This window comes from Limulus polyphemus, unplaced genomic scaffold (assembly GCF_000517525.1).
Source record: "Limulus polyphemus unplaced genomic scaffold, Limulus_polyphemus-2.1.2 Scaffold2101, whole genome shotgun sequence".
Classification (NCBI taxonomy): Eukaryota; Metazoa; Arthropoda; class Merostomata; order Xiphosura; family Limulidae; genus Limulus; species Limulus polyphemus.
Window position 1 is genome coordinate 163,133 of NW_013667711.1, and position 23,590 is coordinate 186,722.

At 34.0% G+C, this 23,590-nt stretch overlaps 2 protein-coding genes across 4 annotated transcripts in view; both read right to left on the reverse strand.

Annotated features, from left to right (window-relative positions):
- The window catches only part of LOC106465951 (eukaryotic translation initiation factor 4 gamma 1-like), a 97,202-nt gene that overhangs the window by 62,767 nt on the left and 10,845 nt on the right, over positions 1-23,590 (reverse strand). The gene's annotated exons all lie outside the window — the stretch shown is intronic.
- LOC106465952 (fasciculation and elongation protein zeta-1-like) lies at positions 22,667-23,226 on the reverse strand. The gene has a single exon (XM_013926199.2). It carries the CDS (start codon positions 22,979-22,981, stop codon positions 22,667-22,669), a length of 315 nt encoding a protein of 104 aa, XP_013781653.1. The 5' UTR covers positions 22,982-23,226.

Consider the following 23,590-nt stretch of genomic DNA (forward strand, 5'->3'; position numbering starts at 1 on the left):
GGGTGCTTAACTTTTTTCCAGGTGTATATATAGGTTAGATAAAACCTGTTGTGGAGTTCTGAAGGAATAAAAACAATTGAGTATTATTAGAAAAAATGGAACTGATTATGTAAAACTAAAACGATAAAAAATAAAAAAGAAATATCTGAAGTTATCTTTAATTAATTTACTCACCTAAGTTTCTTAACACATAATAAAGAAATTATAATACTAAAAAATTACCAAATTTTGTTCTTAAGCCTACCTGTTGTTTTAATTGCTATAAGATTTAAAATGTTTATACCAAATACTACATAACAGTACACATATTAGACTATTAATTCACACATACAAACAATAATGGATATGCTGAGGTTTTTGAATAATATCTTTTCTTTTATTTGCTTGAACATTTAAAAGCAATATACAATATTTTTAAGGATATCTAAAACTTTATAAGCAACATAGTATGTTGTAAACAATTTGTGAATCTTCTGCCACCATGGTTTGATGGACATAACTCATAAACTGAATTTTCAGAATTATTACCACATGCTTTGCATTTCCATACATTTTCTTTACTTAAATATGACTAAGATATTTTTTCTACTCAGCTTGCTTTGGTCATCTATTCCTTGTTAATTGTGCCTTAGTGGATAATTACATTCTGTTCTGGTTTTGTATTTCATTGCATACAGCTATTGTTTATGACATAACTTGCATAATAAGTAAGACCATAAGGTATATGTACAGTTCAAAATATCAAAACTAAGCACATTGTAATACATTAAATGTGAAGAGAAAAACATGTCCAACGTCTAATTATTAGAATAAAAAAATTATAAATAACATTAAACATGGTTGACATATTTAAATTGTTACTTAGCACAGTTTTTCTCCACATAGCAAATATAATTTATTGGGAAAGTCTTCTGTTTCATAGTTCCAACAAATACTAAAAAACACTAACTTCCTTGCAAATATATGATTAGACACTAGCAGCAGGAAATTTGTGAAGTAAATGTGACTGACTACATAACCAAGTTCTCTTGTATATTAATGAGAGACTGGACAAGTTTAAAAAAAAAATCTATATTATATGAAAAACAAAAGAAAATCAGCATGTGCATTTGCACAGACAGAATCACAGTCGATTACCTATCAAATGGTGTTTATAAAACTTCTAACTTGGATTGAAGCACAATAAATTTAAACTTGTGTATACTCAACAAAACTCACTGTAATGGTTTTTACAGGACACACTGACTGACTCAATCTGCTGCACGTGTTCAAAGGATAGTGGGGAAAGGTAGTGCAAATAAAGTAGTCCAAATATTTGTAACATCAATACAGTTAACAAATTCCTCTATACTCTTTCTTTTTTAAGAAATGTTCATTATAAGTTCTTACTGAAGTTCAGATCAATAACTGACAATTTCAAATTTCAACACAACAGATGAATGTCTAACATTCAAAAGGAGCAAATAACATCAACACTAAAAGAATATGGTTCTATAGTTCATAAAGTTTCTAAAATTCCATTATACCATCTTCAAATGTTTTCATTAACATACGAGATGAAACTCCCTTTTTCATCAAACAATCAGCCAGTTGTTTTCAAGTGTCAGACTCAATAACTTCTTTAATCTGAGGACTTTCAATAAGTTCTTTAATTCCAATGATCTCAATTCTGAAACATTTTCACTGAAAAACTTGTTTGATTTTATGGCATCTACAATTGACTTACAGTTCGTAATGCAGACAAATGGTAATACCTCTGGGTTGGGTTTACCAAAACTCAACTCAGCAAATAGAGTGCAATAAATATTGATCCATTTATAGCATCAGCCATTGCTAAGGTCTCACCAGCCAAAGTGCTATGCACAACATGTCGAATTTGTCTAGAGTTCCAACATATGGATGAAAACTTCTCTGATTTACCAACTAACAGAATCAGATATCCTCCTTGAATTGCACCATCTGGCAGGTTTCCAAAAGACACATCACTAAAAATGGCAAGTAGCAATTCTCCTTCTCCCAAATGTTGAAATCTAAGCGGAACAGTCTCAAATTTGATTTTTCTTATTACTTTATTCGCCTCTATTATATCTCCTACTGTGGCAATTTTGATATGTGATGCTAGGTTATATGCATTAAACAAAATATTTGGTCAACTCTGGCTAGCCACCCATAAAATTTGTCCCACTTTTGATCAAAGTTGGTCTCTCTCATTGTCTAGCTCGAGTTTTATCTATTTGTAAAGGGATTAAATTGTCTACATATTAATTTTGATACATATATATTTCTTCACCATTACTAGCTAACCCGATACTGATATATTGAAATGCACAGCTATCTTCCTTTCCAATAGAAAATATGGATCTTACACTATCAACCATTGTTCTTTCAAATTCAGATCTTCCACCCCATATAAAGTCATCAACATGACTAACTGAAACACCTATTAGTGTTCCTTGCTTGTCCACCCAATAGAACACTGCAGAATCAACTTTAAAAATTGTTGCTCCTAGATCTATCATAACTGTTTTCACCCTTTTATACCACTATAATGAAGCATTGCCTAAACCATACACACATGTCTGAAGGTGCCACAATTTTCCTGGTGCATTGGCTTCTTTTGGTGGATGTATGCAGATCTCTCTTTCTATGCTTTGTCTTTGTCGAGAAGCAGTTTTGATATCCATTGAATACGTTTTCCAATTATTCTGAGCAAACAATGCGAGTATGAGACGCACTGATTCATATGAACATGTTGGAGAATCTTTGGGTCTTTATCTACTTCCTGAAAACCTTCAACAACTTCTGAGACTTGAAGGTCATTAATTTAGCCTAAATCAACCAACTATTTCACTCCTTCTAATTGCTTAGGTCCAGTGTATTCTAAATTGTACCATTATTAATTTTTCTGTGGCTTTGCCTGCATGACTAAGGATCCTGGCAGTCAGTTGCTGACAATTTTGTTGGTGTTCATACTGCACAATATTCCAGGACTAATCTTTAGTTCCTCTGTATTTCTGAAGGGTGCTGTATGTACAGTTATTTAATTTTGACCCTATGTCAGTTTCATCACCTGTTGACTCCTCTTCAATACTATCTTCAATATTATCTGATTCCTTCCTTTGTTCTGTTTTTATATGTCCTTGTTCAACTGAGGCTGACTTATCATTTGAACTGTTATCTGTTTGAACTCAACTACTATCCCACCATGTTGAACAAATATCACTGGACCATCCTATCCAATAACTGTAGCTGGCCCTATCCATTCTGGACTGTCTGGATGTTTAAAATAAACATTGTCACATATCTCTGTTGTCTTACGGCCCTTCTTACTCTTTTAGAACATTCTGCCTCCATGAGTGCACATCTAGCTAAATACAGAGAATCAATATTTTGGGCTACAACTTGACTTGTTGTTGTGCCTTCTAATGCAGGAAGTTTATCAACAAGTAGGGAAGGCAGATTAGGATTTCTACTGTAGATTAACTGGTAGGTGCTGTATCTATGAATGTTTCACAGGCTATTCTTAGCCACTATGGCCCAACATAATGTTTTTTCCCAATTATACTCTTTTCCTGCTTTAATTTTCTTTGTGATTTCTGTGAGTGTCTGATTATTGTGCTCGAGCAACTCATTGTTCCAAGAACTGTATGCAGCTATGGTTTTGAATTTGATGTTGAAGTTTTTACACATATCCCTGACTTCTTCATTATTAAAGTCATCTCCATTATCACTATATAGTCTTTTAGAAGCACCATGAATACCAATCTAATGTTGTATACATTTCTGCATGAAAATGGATGATAGTTTACTTGCAATTATTGCACCAGTTCTAAATCTTGTAAACTTGTCAATTATGTGTAGATACCATAAGCTCTTTCCCAATTCATGCAAGTCTACTGCTACAGTTTCATTAGTATTTAGCTAAAGGAAACCCTACTGCTGGTTTAGGAAATTGCTTCTTATATTTGTAACACACCTCACAGTTGTTCACAATATTTGTTAGATTTTTGAAAACTTACACATTCTTTGTGCCAGCATTCTCAAGTAGTTTTCTTAGACATTTCATTGCTGCATGTCCAAACTAACGATGAAGTTTGATCAATATTTTCTTCTGATCAGCTTTGCTTGTGTTGTCTTTAATAACCAAAATTTCTGATTTGAGTACTTCCATTTCATTATTATCAAACTTGTTGTCACTAGCAACCAGTATTTTAGCCTATTGCCTTTTTCATCTTCACGTTTGTTCTCTGTATCATATGATCGCATATTTATACAATAATGTCCATTTGACTTGAATTTCAATTTCACAAGGTTGCCAAACATTTCAGCCTTATCATTGCAAATATCTAGTTTTGCCTGTTTCTTAAGAGATGTTTTACTAAATAATAAAGGTATGTCTGCATTTACTACTTCTGTGTTGATTTTACAAGTTGTCACTTCTATTTTGTCAAGTAAAGAGACATTTATATATGACACTACTTTCACACCATCTCCAAATTTGAAAGATTTGTTACTGACTGTATTAACAACAGTAGCCCTCTATTTGCTTTCTAAGTCATCAATGTAATTTTTTATCCACTTTTGTCCACATATCATTCTTGTATATGCACTATCAATTACAGCACAGTCAAGTGCTTCTGTCATAAGTATTTCATTCTGTAATGTATCTCCTTTTTCAAGTTATATTACAAACCTCACTTCCATTGTCATCTTCAACTACACAGGCAGCCTATCTAGTTTTGTGTAGACAATCCTTGACCCAATGAAACACTGACAGACAGATCATACACTTTGTTCTTCTATCATATTTATCTAATGGGTTGGTTCCCTTAAGTGTACTGTTAATTCTTCTGTTTCTTGGAGGTTAACTGCTTTGCTGAAACTTATATTTTGTGTCAGAATTTGAAATGAACTTCTCCATTACATAAGCTGCTTTTTGTTTTAACATTATCCTTTCTTTTTTGCCACTCAAAGCAGTTTCACTAGTTACATGACCATCATAAAAAATTATCTTTAATGACAAAACAGCATCTGGAAGTTCCATTTTATTGAACGATAAATTCTGACAGTGGCATATCTTCGAGTTTACTGTACAAACTGAATTTTGAGTATGCCTCTTAGGCACAATCTGTGGCTTCTTTCGTAAACAGCAAATAAAGAGCCTTGATCAAAACATCCATTCCATCTTCTGAATTCAAACTGCTAACACTAATTTCAAGTGCCTTTGCTTTCACCTGGCCGGTTAGTGATAAAGTAACCACCAAAGCCTGTTTCTTCTTGTTGTGGACCGTCATTAGCCTCCATACTTCAGCTTCATTTTTCCAGGTCTCATAGACTGTAACTGGCCCTAAAGCCAGTGGATTATTGTAACTGTTACTTTGAGCCATGCTCTGCTACCAATTAATATTCCAGACTGGGGTCAAAGCACATTAAATTTAAACTCACGTATGATCAACAAAACTCACCGTAACGGTGGTTTCCACAGGACACACTGATTGACTCAATTTACTGTGCATGTTCAAAGGATAGTGGGAAAAAGTAGTGCAAATAAATAAGTCCAAATGTTTATAACAGCAATATAGTTAACAGTTTAGTCCTGAAGCTTTCACTCTCTGAGGAGTGATCACCACATAACAAAACATAATATCAGAAAAATATTTTCATTGAAGATCTCCTAGTGAATTATAACACTCATGATAATGATTTCATATTGTTGACATAAAAAATAAGTGAAAATGCAAATACTAAGATTGCATAAATGATGATTTAAAAATAATTTAAAACAGGCATCTTGTTTACAAATACTAAATTATGAATGTATATGTAAACTTCAAAATATTTTTTCTAAATATAATTATAACTATATAATCTTAATTTAAAAATTTGAAATGTTTTGAGTTTTATATCAATCACATAACTAGAAATAAAGAATATAAGCTTTGACATCATTGGATTTTAACCAAACTCAGCTACTCAGAATGAATTTGTAGGCTTTCTAATTGATTGTATTACTAAAGTTACCAGTTGTGTGTAGTTATAAGTAAGGAAAACAACAAAAGTGATATACATTCATCAGTACTGCTAGTAGAGGTCTAGTCGGAACTTCCTCCCCAAAAAAACAACAAACATCCTGGATCACCTCTATTTCGAGCAGCAGTTTCTCAAAGTATCGATCTCTAACAACAATTAACAAAATTTCAAACATTCAGTAATCATGTTTAAAAAACTTTTAATGTAAGTACTCCATCTAGCAAGCTTTGACAAGTCTCCGTTTTTTTATGAGCATCAATACTGTTCATCAAATAGCATGTATGGATGTTTGCACGTTTTGAAAAATAAATTTATTTCCAACAATGAAAGAAGTGTTCATCTAACTTATATTTAATGTAAAGCCAAAGCCAAAACTAGTTAGTTTTTTTTAAATATTATATTGTTGATGTCTTAGGATGATAAAATTTATTAACATTATATACAAAATTGTTTCAAAAAGTCACAAGGTAATATGCTTATTTTCATCAAAAAAATTCAGTAGTTTTAGTACAGTAGTCTTGTGGAAATTTGTAATGAGAAACCTGCAGAACACTATCAATTGTATTATTTTTCAGGTTGTTACAAGTTTTGTACAACTTTGCATGTACGATATATTTTCATGTATAACAGTTCAGGATGAACAAAATAGCTTACTCCCATATTATTGTACCTGAAGACAGGATTTCCTCTAGCTTTTCATACATTTTTACTTCAAAGGCAATTTATGTTAATTTTAAGTATTTAAACAATTTTAACTCAAAAATATTTAAAATTGATAATTTGTCATATTCTGACATGCAATTAGTTTAATTCATGAAGAAAAAACTCAATATATCCATTTCTGCACAACTGCGAACAGTTTTGCCTGCAGACAACACTACTATGTTTTTTAAGAATTTTGCTGCTCATCCCAGAGAATAACTTCATTATTTTATAATAACCTTTCACCCTTTGAGAATATATTATCCACTTTTTCATTGTAAAGTGTTTCCCTTAGTTTTTTACAGGCCTTGGTTGAAATCTTGCTGTGGTGCCACATCAATCATTTACTAATAAAACACAGCTTTGAAAACAGCTATAAAAGAATTTTAAACATGGTTGGATAGACTAATAATTAGACTATTACATATTAATAAAGTAAACATACAAGTAAGAGTTTCTTTTATAGTTTCTGTAAACTTTCCATTCCTATCGTTGCAAATTGCAAAAGAATTTGTATTAAATTACATCTGTTTTAATGCTAGAGAAATTTTATTCACTGAGAAGATATCGGATGAGTTGAGATAAGGTAGAATAAGCTCACCAAATTTAGAAATGGGTTGAATGGGTTAGGAAAAAAATTTTATTAAAGTTTAACACTGTAACTAATGTATGACATTTGGAAAAGGTTTTGTCATCATGTATGACAGTTCAGGATGAACAAAATAACTTACTCTTATATTATTGTACCTGAAGACAGGATTTCCTCTAGCTTTTCATATATTTTTACCTCAAAGGCAATTTATGTTGATTTTAGGTATTTAAATATATATGAAGACACACACACACACGCACAGAGTTCTTTTGTTTAAAATTATACCATTTTTACTTTTTAATATATATATACTATTGTTTTATTGAGTTGCAATGTTTATAAATTATATTCACTAAATAAAATTGTCATCAAATTATATATGTTTACTGTTTTGAGAATATGGTAGGTGACTGCAAAATATTGTGATAAATCAAATCTTTATTGAATATCATTTTTATATTTAGCCTATTCACACAATGGATACAAACAAATTGTCTAAGTGGTTACTTAATTATTTGTAATTGTAATCATGACAATTTAAATAAAAACATTTTAACCATCATCGTTAGAGCAAAATGTGTTTTCATTATTTAATTATCAATTTATTTGATTTACAGGATTACTGAACTGTACTGTGGGATTACTGTAAATTTGAAAAAGAAACAATGGCAATCACTTAGTGGTATTTATTCAACATTCAAAATTCATCTGCCAAGTATGAAATTGCCTATAAAATGTGTGGGAATATTTGTTTTTTGCAAATGCATAAGTGGCAACCTTCAGAAGAGTCCTATCATGTGAAATTAAGGGTGATTAGAAAATTACCCAGCAGGAAATTCATCAATGTAAAGGAAAATAGGAAAATTAATACCATGTTAGAATAATGCAATGGTTAAAAATGTAAAAAATTAGCACATACACTTTTGTTTATTTTAAATTTTTGCTTGTATGAGTTATTGGAGGCATGATGTACTAATCAATTAATCGAGTGCACTCGATTAATGAACCCATCAATTATTCAATTAAAAAATACCACTCATCACCCAGCTATACACAATAGATATTACATATTATAGCAAACAAAGAAACAAAGAGTGGTATTTTCAGGTAGAAACTTATTTACCAACAAGTATTAAATAAACCCACTTATAATAGTAGATTCATTCAGAAGTTATAATTTTCCTAGACTGAAAATATATTTCCAATATGTACTTATGTCCTCTAACATAAATAGTTATTCTCATTTAGTTATTCTCATAAATGACTCTGATATTTGGAGCTGTGTCAGTGAACGAAACCTACAGTAATGTGGCAGTCAGTATAAACATTCAAGAGCATTTTGTGGAATTCCTGGAATTAAAAGATGCAAGTGAGGCTGGAATAACCAAATTACTTCTGCAGAAACTTTGTGAGCTGAGACTTGACATTGCAGACATGATACAACAGAGCTACAACAATAGGGACAACATGAAAGACAAAAACAGCCAAGTACAAAATAAAAAAAAAATACAAATCTTGAATCCACAAGCTTTTTTTTCTGTGAAGTTACCATTCACTTAACTTAGTGCTGAGCAATGCAGCTAATTGTTCTCTAGAGGCTGCAGAGTTTTCAGCCTGATTCAAAACATATATATACCTTTTTCTCAGCTTCCATACATCACTGGGATGTTCTTAAAGAACACATCAAAAGCCTAAATCTTGCAACGAAACTAGATTGGAAAGTCAAGCTGAAGCAGTAAAAGCAATCCATTATCAGCTTTTTGAAGTGTATAATGCCCTTCTCTCTATTCCAAAGGACAGTAATTTCACTGGAAGCAACAATGTTAAATCATGATCAAAAGCAAATCCATTGCGATTAAAATGCAAAACTTAAAATTTTTGTGCAGTATAATGATTTGGTATGATATAATGAATGAAATCAATATAACAAACAAAAAACTTGAAACAACAAACATTGTCCTCTCTATCAAGCAACTGCATAGCTAGACACAACAAAAATCTATCTCCAAATTTATTGGACAGACAAGGGCTTTCAGGGGCATGGACAAATGCAAGGGAGTTGACAGAGGAGCTGAAAATGATGGCTGCTTTCTGCCTGAACTGCAAGTTCAATCTCAACAGAAGACAGGCCTATCAATGATCCAAAACAGAAATTCAAAATCAACTGTTTTAATCAAGTATTGGACTCTGCTATACAATCAGTGAAAGAACATTTTGCACAGCTTCAGGAACACAGCAATAAGTTAAAAATTCTGTACAGCATCCCCTAAGAGACTGAAATGGAAACAAATGATATAATTCACCAGAGCAACATTCTTGAAATGGCTCTCACACAGCAATTCAAGAGACATTGATGCACCTGAATTATGCAATGAGCTAATAGCTCTGTGTAGAAGAATGGATTAAAACCTAAAGATGTGTTGGAATACATTTGGAAGAATAATATGTCTGTGTATCCAAATGCATTTATTTCTCTCTATATATATACTGTTGACACTGCCAGTCTTGGTTGTAAGGGGGAACCACAGTTTCTCTAAACTGAAATTATTTGAGATGCACAATGACACAGGATCAATTGAATGGACCAACAACAAAATCAGTGGAACATGAACTTGCCCAAAACCTAGATCTGAAGGAAGCCCTGCATGTCTTTGCAGCAAAAAAGGCCAGAAAAACAACATTTTCATAATCAGTAGGTAAAATAGCGTGTTTTTATAACTAAAGTAAATTGTCATCAATGGTTTGGGTGCATTTATTATATTAGGGGTATTAAACTAGACTCATTTATACTTCATCTACATGAAATAATAATCAGTAAAACAGAGATGATTTGAGACTTTCTGACTAGAAGTTTATTTACCAGGTTTATAATTCATCCTATTACTACTGTACTCCAATACACACTCAAAGAAAGCAGGACTCTTCATAGATCCAGCATTCTTAAAGATACTTACTGAAAATCTACCAAGTACTAGGTTTCATGCTCCATAAGGTTCTCACCACTCAGCTAAATTATGGAAGAAATTCTCTCAAAACATCAGATGGCATTTCACCTCAGAAAATTCACTCAATCTTGGCTAAGAGTGCAAGGATACCAATGCTCTTTCACTCACTAATTTTTCAATTGCATGATCAGCCTGACTGTTGAGAATTGAGTGATAATTCCATAAAGTAGTAAATCCACAGTATCTAAATGTCACTCAACAACTTTGAAAGCAAGGGTTGCAAAGCTTTTTCAGTCATTGGTTTTTTGATCAAACAACTGTCCTAACCATCAATGATCAAGCAGTAGTCACAGAAGTTGGGTCATACATACTAATGAATATTACTACCCAATATCATGTAAAGGGTTGTAGTGCCTTTCAGTTAGCAATAACTATGACTACCTAACCATCCTAGCTGGTGATCAATTACTCCCACCCATATCAATCAGAAGCATCTTGACTGCCTATCAGAACAAGCAGTTGTTTCCATCTCCAACAACTCATTATATGATTTGTTACAGACTGCCATATAAGTCTCTGTAACTTCTGTTTGTGAGGTAGACTGGAATGACTCGATACAGTGACCTCCTCCAATTTATCAGTCAACTCTCCACTCCTGGTCAAGCCAGTGTACCAAAGACTTGTCTGATATACAGATGCAGCTTATCAACATACTCCATATGAACCTTGCATCCTTTGTAACTCATACATTATATGACCAACTTGTTAAGAGTATCAGGTATGAATCAATCCAGTCATATCCAAGCTGCTTTTATGCCTCTGGTGCATACCACAACCAAGTGCTGTTGACATGCTGCCTTCCCAATTATTGCTGACCAAACTCATGCATCAATCATTGTCAGTCTTAGCTACTCTACATACTCTTGTAGACATTTTCATGCTACTTTTCATGGGAGAGGACATCACCTCCACAGTGAGTAGCAGACTAAAGAATGGAATATCACTTGTGTACATGGAGGTACTATTATTTTCTCCACTACAAACACTTGGGAACTGCACTGTTCAAGAGCTAGATCTCATCATCTTACCTGCTGCATGGGTAAAACTGAAGAGCAAGCTCTGCAGTCAACTATACTGAGGAGGTCAATTCCAGATTTGAGATTGGAAACAGCTACTTTCATTCTGTAAGTTACATTTCCTAGACTGAGCCAGAGACCCATCTCTCCTTAAATATCTAGGCTATCATTGCTCACAAGGTAAAAGTGGTGGACTCAATAGAATGGCTTAAAATACTGTGAGGTCAACTAGGGTTCTCACTGTTTCTGTGTTTATCAGGACCTCAACCTCCCACTCTTTTCCCCTCACTGGAACATACAAAGCTTCGTCCAGCCCTGACAGAGCTGGACTGACCTTAAACACTTTGGTGCAAGAAGTTCACTGTGGTCCACCAAGTTTGAATTGGGATCAGTCAGTTTTTCAGAGCATCTGGTACAACATCAAATACTTATTGCTGGTCATCCTGGATCTGTGATCTGACAGCCAGTACCAATAACTTTACCTATTTTGTTGTTTAGCAAGGTGTTGATATTTTGAGTTGGCTGGTACCTGCCAAGTCTTTGGCTGAAACCAATAGCTCTGCCATTTTTCCTCTTTGGCATAGTATGAGCAGTTCCTTTTCCAGTATCTCAATTCACAGGTGAAGCAAATGCTTTCTTCTTCCCATCTTGACTAATGTCTAGGTGGAGGTATTGGCATTTGCTGTAACATGCATCTTATGGCTGGTCCTTGTGGCAACATGTACCCCATGGGTGGACCTGAATAACCCTGCCCACACACTGGAGACCACTATGGCTGGATTGCAGTGCCAGGGTTTTTAAGTGACTTGTTGTTATTCTAGATCAATGCAAGATTGCCACTACTATTGCTGCTGCAGGGATCTTCCTCTGTAAAGTCAATAGAAGAGATTACTTAAAATCATGTAGCAATGGACACTGCTTCCACAAATATAAGAGCATACCTCACTCCTAAGTGCTGTAGCATAAGCTCATTAGGTGCCTCTCGATAAACTTGTTGAATAGGATATATCTTCAAAGAACATTGCCAGGTATGCCTTACCAAGAAACTGGTGCACACTGTTAGAATAACTGGCCAGTAGTTTGGTGTTAATCCTTGTCTGAGCCTAAGAACAGCCTAATAAACCTCCCGATTTTCCAAAGGGGTCAAGTTGGTGACATAGCTAGTATAAAACCGTCTCTTCCAAGTGTTCAACACCATCTTTGGATGGATCATCTAGCATGTCCAGTCTGTTTTCCACAAATTACCAGAGGTCTGGAGCTGAACTGGGGCTGCAATGCTCTGACTGGTGATAAACTATTATATAGACCTCCCAATGTAGGCTAAAATTCACCAGGCACAATCCCACTCTGTTGGCTCTCAGTCTTCTGTATTTCCTTTCTGCAAAAATCAATCCTCAGAGGTACTGTCTGCTTGAACAAAAGGTCAGGGTGCACCAGATGTAAGCAATTCTCTCCACGTCTGGAGCTGCAGACTTACCAATGTCATGGATCTTCATAGCATCGACAAAAGTCCACTGTCTAAGAAAGGACTTCTAGACTTGACATCTCTTCTATACAACTGTCTCTACCCACCAAACTTTTCCTCTTAGTCATGAATGCTTCTATATCCATAAAAAGCCATTCTAATCATAAAAGCTTTTCTTTAAACTCAAAATGTTAAATAACAGCTAGTAAGTTATAAACATAGAAACTCTGTAATACATCCTATTCACAGCACCAAAATTTCTCCTTCCTATCTAGATGTGGTATTCTCAGGTGATTTCCTTGGAAGCCTATCATATTATGCTTTAACAGCAAATAACAAGCAGAAAATTTGTGAATTAACTGTAACTGACAATTAACAAATCCCGAAAGACAGGATGTGACAGGTGGATGTGGCAGGAGGGGTTTAATTTTCTATTTGATAGGTCTATAACTAAAAAAAAATTTAAGGATATAAAAATTATGGTTTGTCTGAGCAAATGACAATTTTATAGTGATTAATTTACATTAAATTTTGTACTTATTGGAGAGGTGGCCAAAAAAATAGAGAAAAGGAGATGTCTAGAAAAAATATGTCACATTTCTCACACTAGAGGCAATCCAAGATTTTTTTAAATATTGCCTTATAAAGTTAAGAACTTTAAACTTATATATATTATTAAAATATGGATTATTAGCTATGACTCTATGCTATACTAATTGGTTTAACATAAGCAAAAAGTAGTTCAATAAAATTTTGAATGTAAGTCACTAAAACTGTGATATATGCTGTCCTCTAGCCAAACTCTACTCAGTTCAATTACAATATTTTCTAAATGTTAAATAATCTCTAAAATATTTACAACTACAAATTACAATATATATATATATATATATATATATGTTTCTATTACAAAAAGCCTTAGTTTACACAAGCTACAGATATTTAACAACAAACTTGTAGGAAGAAATAAAGAAAAATGTATTAAAAAATATATATATATATATATTTTAAAAGCAGTCATTACATAAATTAAAATACTGAAGAAAAACTAGTAAGAACTTTAAATAAAAATTCATGAAAACAATAAAACATTCCTTTAAGTTCAAACATTAAAACAATACACATACGAGGCCTGTGAGAAAAGTATCCGACCTTTGGCCGGGGAATAAAAACTGCCATACCTGGAGCGTTGGAAACCTAATCACCCTCAAAGTAGTCTCCTTGGGACTCCACACACTTCTCCCAGCGGTGCCGCCATTGTTGGAAGCATTCCAAGAAAGCCTCTTTCGAAATGGAGTTTAGCTCGGCTGTCGATGCAGCCATAATGTCCTCTTGAGTTTGGGGAACAGCCAGAAGTCTCAAGGAGCCATATCAGGAGAGTAAGGAGCCTGTTGAACCACAAGAGTCTGTTTTTTCGCCAACAAAGTCTGAATCAAGTGCGAGGAATGTGCTGGAGCATTGTCGTGATGGAGGCGCCAATTTCCTGTTGACCACAACTCCGGTCTCTTGCGCCGCACAGCATCACGTAGGCGACGGAGGACATCCCTATAGTACTCTTTGGTGATTGTTTGACCCTGTGGTGCGTACTCGTGGTGTACCACACCGCAGGAGTCAAAGAAAACAGTCAGCATCACTTTGACGTTGCTGCGCACTTGGCGGGCCTTCTTTGGTCTTGGTCACGTGGAATGCTTCCACCGTGACGACTGGGATTTGGTTTCCGGGTCGTACCCGTACAACCAAGACTCTTCGTGTTGAAGTCTCACAGGACATGCTGGACTCCACAAACAGTGACCCCGACTTCATGAACACCATAATCACTGGTGACGTTTCCTTTTGCTCCACCGTAAGCAGCTTCGGCACAAATTTCGCCGCCACTCTCTTCATAGCCAAATCTTCGGTCATAATGGAATGTGCCGAAAAAGTGCTGATGCCCACCTCTTCCGCAATTTCTCGGATAGTCACACGACGGTCCCGCATCACCATAGCGTTCACTATGGCAATGACCTGGTCATTTCGGCATGTTGATGGCCGACCGGAGCGTGGCTCACTCTCCACCGTTGTGCAGCCATCTTTAAACCGGTTGTACCACTCCTTAATCTGTGTGATGCCCATAGCATCGTCACCGAAAGCCGTCTGAATCTTCCGAATGGTTTCCACCTGGCTGTCGCCCAGTTTCTGGCAAAATTTGATGCAGTAGCGCTGCTCCAGTCGTTCCGTCATTTTCCTTGAAATGAAAAACCGACGAGAGCACTACACACTACCTCACTCAATGGCTGCTTGCCAACAACTGACACAATCAACAAGCGGGGAAAAATTCACGCATGCGCACGAAGGTTCAAGGTCAGCTCATGCAAGCGCGCTTGATTCAAATCCACCAGGTTATCTCAGAAAAAATAAGGTTGGATAATTTTCTCACAGGCCTCGTACTGCCCAACAAACAGCAAGAAGGTCCATGAGATTGATGTGGAGAATAAATTAGAAAAGAATTCCCTGCCCAAAAACCTCCCGAGTGTCATGAAATGCTCCCCAAATGAAAAGAGAAGCACCAGTAAAAAGATGACAATCTGGACAAGAAGGAAGAAGACAAAACCTCTGCAGTAATATTGATCCAATCTAACCACCAGTCAAAACACAGACTGTAAGTGAGGGGAAAAGGTAAGAGGAGCATCCAAGAGAATCCAAACAAGGCACCATTGGTCAATCAAAACCTACTGAAGATGAAGCATGTAGGCATGACCAAAAGGAATGAGGGCTTCTCTCAAAGCCCATGTCCCTGAAAGAGTTGGAAGGAAAAGGAGAATAGGAGACTCTGCATACAAGACATTTTATAGCTTTCAACTGAAGATGAGAAGGCTAGTTCTGACAGAGAAAAGAGGTGAGAAACACACCAAGATGAGACAGAAATTGAGTAAGAGTGAGGAATGACTTCCCCACCTTGATAAGCCAATCCACTCAGGCATCTTTCCAAAGAAGAAACTGAGTATTTAGGGCAGAGCCAGCCTGTGAGGAAGCTACAAGTAGTTAGTCGTCCATTTAATAGTGTAAACCAAGATCACGGGAATGAAGCAGTCAAGCAAAGGCCTGGATCACTCAGCAGAACATATAGGGAGCCCAGGTAAGTCTGAATGGAAAAGGCCGAAACTGAAACATGCATCCACAATGAAAAAAATATCTGGATACCGGGGAGATGGGAATATGTAGATATGCATTCGACACTTTGAACTACTTCATATTCAAACCAGGAATGAAAACCAAACAAAGAGCTAAGTACAACTCCATGGTGAACTTGAGAATGATGAGGAAGTGGTTCAGAGAGAATAGATCAAAAACTGGGTGCCAATATTCCATCATTTTGGAAATGACAAAAAAGATGAAAATATACCTCTAACAAGAAGGATCTACCTTTTGATGTCACTCTTGAGAAGTAAGTCTGGAACTGCCTCCAACTGACACTGGCAAGAAATGAATGGAAAGGAAGTCATGTAGAAGGGTTGAATAAACCCTGGACTCCAAAGAGTCAGAAAAAACACCAAACACCTCTTGATATAAAAAAAAAGGTGCCATGTGCAGTTCACAGTATCCAGACCTAAAAGAAAACAGAAGCAGAATGGCTATATCAGTAAAACAAGGGCCAAAAAGAAAAGGCATGCCATGGGGGCAAAAAAAAAGAGACTACCATTATCAACAGAAAAACCCTTAATGAGACAGTTGAATAGACTCAACCAAAAAGTGAAGGGAGGATAATGCACAGATAATAGTAGATATCATAAGTATATGGGAAAATGGAAGTAGGGAAAATTAACTGAAATATCAGGGTCCAAACCCCACATAGGAAGAAGAATTCCAATAGCTAAGAGTTTAATTATGGGTAGTTGGAACTATAAAAGCAAAATAATTATAGGCCAACATACATGGGGGGCAGGACATATCAATCTTCTGAATGACTAGCTAGAACTCCAATGACCCAAAGACTAATCACCTAGTATGGCATGGGTAGAATCTTAAAGGAAAACAGGTGAAAAAGACAAAACACAACATACCTAATTAATCAAGTCTACATAGGGAGGAGGAGGCCCGGATAAGACTACCTATGTGACACATGACAGATAAACATATTCAGGAGGAGAAAAAAGGCTGCCCAAAGTCACATCATCAGCACACCTAGGCACTCATATGACAGGACACTGATTAGGTTATTCAGAATGTTGCCTGAAATTATGCAATTCTCTATGGATCATAACCATCACATCAACAGCCAATAACTGTGGTACCAACCCCAGAGAAAAGGGAGAGTACATAATGAAACTAAATTATGAGTATCCATAAAAAAATGGAAAACCAGCAATTACCAAATTACAAAAGTACATGAAAGTGAAAATATGTGAATATAATAACTAAACTGCAAGTGAAAACAAACATTTCTGCACAGTAAGATTGCCAATCAAGAAGTGCTTAACGAGTGCATGATTAGAGAGGTGCTAATTACAATAGGTGTTGCACTTCCATTGATGGAAGTTTTTTGCATGATCAGTCACATGTTGATATGCAAAAAGAAATGGGAGTTTCAAGTCTAGTAGCAAGCAAAAAATTTGAGCCAATAGAGGGCAGTACTACTTGAGAAAGCTTTTTGTGAGAGGACGTAAGATATATCAGAATTTGTTGTTGTCAATAAAACAACCTGTTAAAATATTTCACTATATGGGGATCATTTAGTTTTTTATATACTTGCTAAAATTCAAATAATCTCCTATTCTGCCCTACAAAACATCAAATTCTTGTTACTTTTTAAAACTATATTAAACCCTGTAATCAAACAAATAGACGTCAAATCCATGATATTGACAAGAAATACTTTTTATATGACATAGTATTTTGTGCATTTTTGTTTATTAATCCAGAATATACAAAAGCTAATAAAACTGAATGCTACACCTAACCAGCAATGAAGCAGTTAATTAATAAAGACCAATGTAATTCTTGATCAATCCTTATTTCATAGCCCTCCCTACATACTCACTTATTAAAAATGTATGTAATTTCAAACAACATATTTATTCCAGGTGTCTACTATTCATATGGGTACTATATTATGTTTAATTAGCTCAATGAAGCCACTTTTGATATGTGTACCACCTGTGTGTCATGCAGCATGTAGTGAAAATATTATTCCTTGACCCACTAGTAAGCATGACCAACTAATTCATCAGAGTTCTTTTGAATTCACCTAATCACTAACTGTTGTTTCTTTTCTTTTCAGATTTTACTTTGATATAATTTTGTAAAATATATTCCAAAGAAAATTGAGTATTCCACCTGTACAATTTGACTTTGAAACATACTGCCTAGCTGTGACCCACCAGTGGGGCACATGGCAGTAAACATGTTAATCTCTCTAACTCAAATTAAAAACATTAAGTTTTAACTGATTATTAGTAACTAAAGACAAAACAAATATGCAATCCAATATTGTACTATCTAATAAAATTTGATCAATCAAGATGATAACATTAAACTTATCAAAAAATTGGGAAGTTTAAAAATATTAAAGCTCCCAGGACAAATAATATTCCCCCAAAGGTTTGAAAGGAAGCTATGGACAGGATATGTATATCATTTCCTACTATTTTTCGTGAGTTCAAGAACAGTGGGCAGGAGCCAGAAGATTGGAGTTAGCAAATGTTACTCCTCTTTTCAAGGGAAGTGATAAAAATTGTCCCAATAATTATAGGCCTCTTAGTCTTACATCACTTGTGTGAAAAGTTTTGGAAAATCCAATAAAAGATACTCTGCAAAATCATTTAACAAAGTTCAGAATTAGATTGGATAGTCAACATGGTTTGACATTCTTTGAAAAGATTACTGCTTATGTTGATGAGGATAAGGATGTACATTTGGTGTATCTGGATTTTCAGAAAGCATTTGATAAGGTGCCACATAAAAGGCTTGTTAAAAAATTATCTCTATACATCTGTTGGATAGGTTGGCTAACTGGAGAGAAAACTGGCTGGATTTAAGAAAGCAGAGAATTGTTATAAATGTTGTTCAATAAATCTGGATTAATGTCATAAGTACGATACCTCAGGGCTCAATGTTAGGTCATTTACATCAACGATACATGAAGGAATGATAAAAAATTATTTAAATATGCTAATGATATTAAGGTTTTGTGTGTTGCTTGCTGTGAGGAAAATACTGCTGCTTTGCAAAAGGATTTGTATTACTTGGTGGGATGGGCAAATAAATCACAGATGGATTTTAATAATAATAAATGGAAGGTAATGCATATGGGTTATCGATTTAAATTATAAGTATAATTTTGATGGGAATAATCTTAACAGTGTTAAGGAAAAAAAGGTTCTAATGTTCTGCTTAATCAGTCTCTTAACTCTCTCTTTTGCTACAAGTAAGTCAAAGTGTGCATGTCAGAAACTTTTACAGAGTTCGATTCAAAATTTAGTTATACCAATGTATACAAATAAACTTGACATCAAAACATATTTAATAAATCAAATTTTAATATTATAAAATATTTAAATTCTTACATTCATAAGAAAATATTCTAAAAACTTTCAATCTTCTCTAGTATGAGAATTTGGATATTTGTTCTCTAGGTCTTCCCTCTTCTCTAATTTAGTTACCATCCCTCTCTGAAGTACAGAATTTAATGTAAATTACTCTTATAATATATATATATTACTAAGGCAAAGTTAAAATTTTCCTATGCTGAAAATGTATTTTGGATAGGTACTTACCTCCTCTCAAAAGATTAACTATTCTTGTTCAGTGCTGCCATCTATATACAAACATTTTCTTTTCACATGCCACAAGCCTTCCACTTCCCCCTTTTGGAATTGCAAGATTCCAACATGTCTCGCATCTAAATCATCATGCATCATCTCCTCACCAATAGGTGCATGACATGCTCATGTGATGCATGTGACTCCCTCTACACTCCTGTACCAAACTATCAGTTCGAAGTTTGGCAGAAAATGTCTGCACTGGAGAAATGTGAGGAGGAAGGGTGGGAAGTGTATGCTTTTTGTATGTCAGAAATCGGTCGCCACGCAAGATACTCAAAGAAACCAGCTCTAAAAAGTCCTGTGTTGTCATGGTATCTACTATAAATACCAAGATCACTGAAAATCACTAAATTTCTTCTTTCACACTTGCTACTAATTGCCACTTCACCCCTAAAGAAAGATCTATCTTCCAACAGTTTCTTAATTTGTGATCATTGAATAAGGTATGTTTGTTGGCACAGTGTGTACCTCTATGACAAAAAATTAACCATATAACAAGTGACCAAGTCAATACAGATTTCTAGTGCCAAAGACTCTTTGCTGATATATGTTTTTCAAAGTTTTTGAATGTCACAATTTTAACTCAGCAAGATTAATGATTTCTGAATGGTCACAAGATAAAAAAAAAAGAAAAATTTAACTAAAATCCTATTAGGTATTCTAATTTCATCTTACTGGAGATCCACATTAGATCACTTAAATATGAGCTGTATGAAAACATTTCTAGTTTTACTCTAATGTACATCAATCTACTCATCCACAACTGTAAGGGTTGTCACTAAAATTACAAAAAGAATTCTTAGGAGGCAGAGCTTCTTTACAAATTGATAAAGTTTGCATATATTAATAAAAATGTATGGCAATTAGTGTGAAAACAATCTTTGTAATATAAAAGTTTTTATATGATGTACAACTACTGAACTCATATAAAGGGAAATGAACCTAGCAGTGTAATTATTTTATTAGAAGAAACTCATATGTGTTTTTCTTCTACCACTGTAAATAACACAACTACACCTGGTATGGTAAAAATGTAAATATCATATATAAAATTAAAATTTATAAATATATAAAACTAAAATGTTTAATGATAATAACACATAAATACATTTGTTAATATTGGGGCCAAACTAGACCCCATATTAACTCCATCCATTTAATCATGTACTTAAAAAATTATCTGTAGAAAGTTCAATTCAAGTTTCAAATTATTTCATTCCAGTGGTTTTGTTTTGCAATGCAATAAAACAAACCATACAACAGGTGCATTCAACTGAAGCACCTTGGCATGAATGGGTTAAAAAGGTTAAGCTTTACAAAGCATTCTGACATTTAAAAGTTTGTCAATGAAAGAAATACAACATATAATCACAAAATCTAAATTTTTAAATACCTTTCCAACTGAAAATTCAGCATGTTTTACTACTGTATACTAGTCAAATGTCCCTATAGAAATGTTAAAATCCAATCTAGTTAGCACAGTCTAAGTAGAATAATCAGTACTTATCCAAATTTTCCCTTATCTAGGCATCACACTGTTCAAGAAATGATCGCTCATATTTTTATTTACTGACACTCTTTTTCTTCATTATCATAAGAATGGTTTAAATTCTTTAAGACATTCTTTTAACTAAAATGTTTAATGATAATAACACATAAATACATTTGCTAATATTGGGGCCAAACTAGACCCCATATTAACTCCATCCATTTAATCATGTACTTAAAAAATTATATGATTATATAGTTGTTATTTCACATAATTTACAAAATATTTCCTTGGGTAAACAATTAAAACTACCTTCATTATTATAAATCTAGTTTACACATAAATCAATGGTGTTATCCAATGATATATTAGTAAATAGTGATTCCACATCAAAGCTAACTATTACCACATCATTATCAAACTTTAATTATTTGATGTCAAAAAAATAAAAACCGTCTTTTAAAATATGTTCATTACATGTAAATTCCTTTAACCAATTGTTCAAAAACGTTTGTAGTTTAAGGTTATAATATCCAATTTTGGATAGGATAGACCTCATAAGACAATTTAGTTATGTATTATTGGTAATCCAACAAAATGCCAACATGTCAAGCAGTTGGTCTTATTTCCTTCTATAATTGTTCTTTTATTAAAATATATAGCCTTCACTTCCTTTAACTTCAATTTAGTTTCTCTAAATTTACTTGGACCTTTTTTCTACAATCAAAAACTTAGAAATATAATTTATAATTTTCAGGAACATTGTAATCTATTTTGTTTAAGATGACCTTATTACCTTTATCAGGTTTAGTACTTACAATATTCTTGTTTTTACTTAGTTTCCTTAATGCTTGCATTTCTGATAAATTAATATTCCATTGTTTGAGGTTAAAATTATGCACATGCAAACCATTCAAAGTTGAATTATGTGTAAATACTGACACACTTTACTAGCATTACTAGTATTAGTTAGGAATAACACTGTTGATTCAGTATTCAACCCCTTGCATATAACACAGAGATGGAACTGCCTGTATCATGTACTTTTTCAAATTTTGTGTATTTACCATTTCTACTTACACTGTGTAAGAATGTATAGCTTAACCTCTCATGGTATCAGCAAATTGTGCCTATAATAATATTATTATTAAATATTTTAATATTATACCCTTAAGTAGAACTAAACGTAATGTTTACTTCATCATTACGTTATTGACAAATCACACTCAGTCATAATATTAATACTCATTTCACTTTGTATGACCCTTCAATTTGTTCAAATATCTTACATGTAATTTAACTTATTACCATATACGTAAATCAACAATTTAATGCTGCTTAAGTTAGACTTTCAGACACGACATACTCATAGTCATTTTATTTTTAAAACACTTAAAATTGTCAAGTTAAACTGTAACTTGTAAGTGTAATTGAAACTAGTAAAAGTCTCAACTGCACTCATTAATATTATCTATTACTCGTTTCATTTAAACAAATTATTTCGCCTGTACAAATAAATTTAATACATAATTAAATGCTTCATTTCTGAAAATAGGAAACAAAACACTTACTGGCATTCACTCATAATCTCTTCTTGAGTCCTAACTTGGACTGGGGCTAGCTTCTCAACCTTTTCATCATAGTTGTAAAAACAATTCGTTATTTTCTCGTCAAAAGTGTTAACAAGGTCTTCAAGGGAGTTCGAAAAAGTATCGTTAAAATTATCCACAAAAGAATTATCATTAGCTGCAGAAGTTTGTTCTGTGTCCCTGTTAGAATTTTCAAAGTCTTCAGAGTTTTGAAAATCACTAAAATCTGACCATTCTTCCGTCTTCGCAAGCGGAGCTTCTATTTTAAGCTCCGCCATCTTGAAATCCCTCATACTAAATAGGGAAACGTCTCGCTAAAAACGTATTTTCTGCGACCGCTGGGCGGCAGAGATAATTTCGAGTTACTCTGTGCAACGTGAAAATTTACTCTCGTACATCAGAGATGAGTCTCAATTTATCAGCTTGTGGATCTAATGATCTAGAAATCAAATGAAAAACGTGAGTAATATTTGTGAAGTTATTTCTTTTTTCTTTTTCAAATAATCAGATATAAAAGTCTAATGTAAGCAGCGGTTCTCGAACTATAGGATGCGTCAGCTGCGTGTCATTTTTTTCTTTTTTAAGAAAGCTTTTGTGATTTAAAAATAATAATCTAGAAAAATAACACAAATACATAACAAAAATATCACAAATAACTTTTATCTTGCTAGGTGGCGTCCTTAAGCAACCGTGACACTTCAGACCTACGACGTGTGATTTTTCCCATGCTGAGGCTCAGACGCAATTGTGTTTTTCTTGGCTTACTAATACTAGCCACTATGAACCACTAATAAGTATTATATTAGAATCCATGCGAGTTTGAAGATTAAGACATTTACAACGTAACTCTACAAATACGTCAAACAGAACTACATATTGTTGCGTCATCGAGATCATGTGAT

Excerpts from the sequence above, each read along its gene's own strand:
- LOC106465952 (XM_013926199.2), bottom strand. The coding sequence starts at position 22,981 with ATGAGGGATTTCAAGATGGCGGAGCTTAAAATAGAAGCTCCGCTTGCG.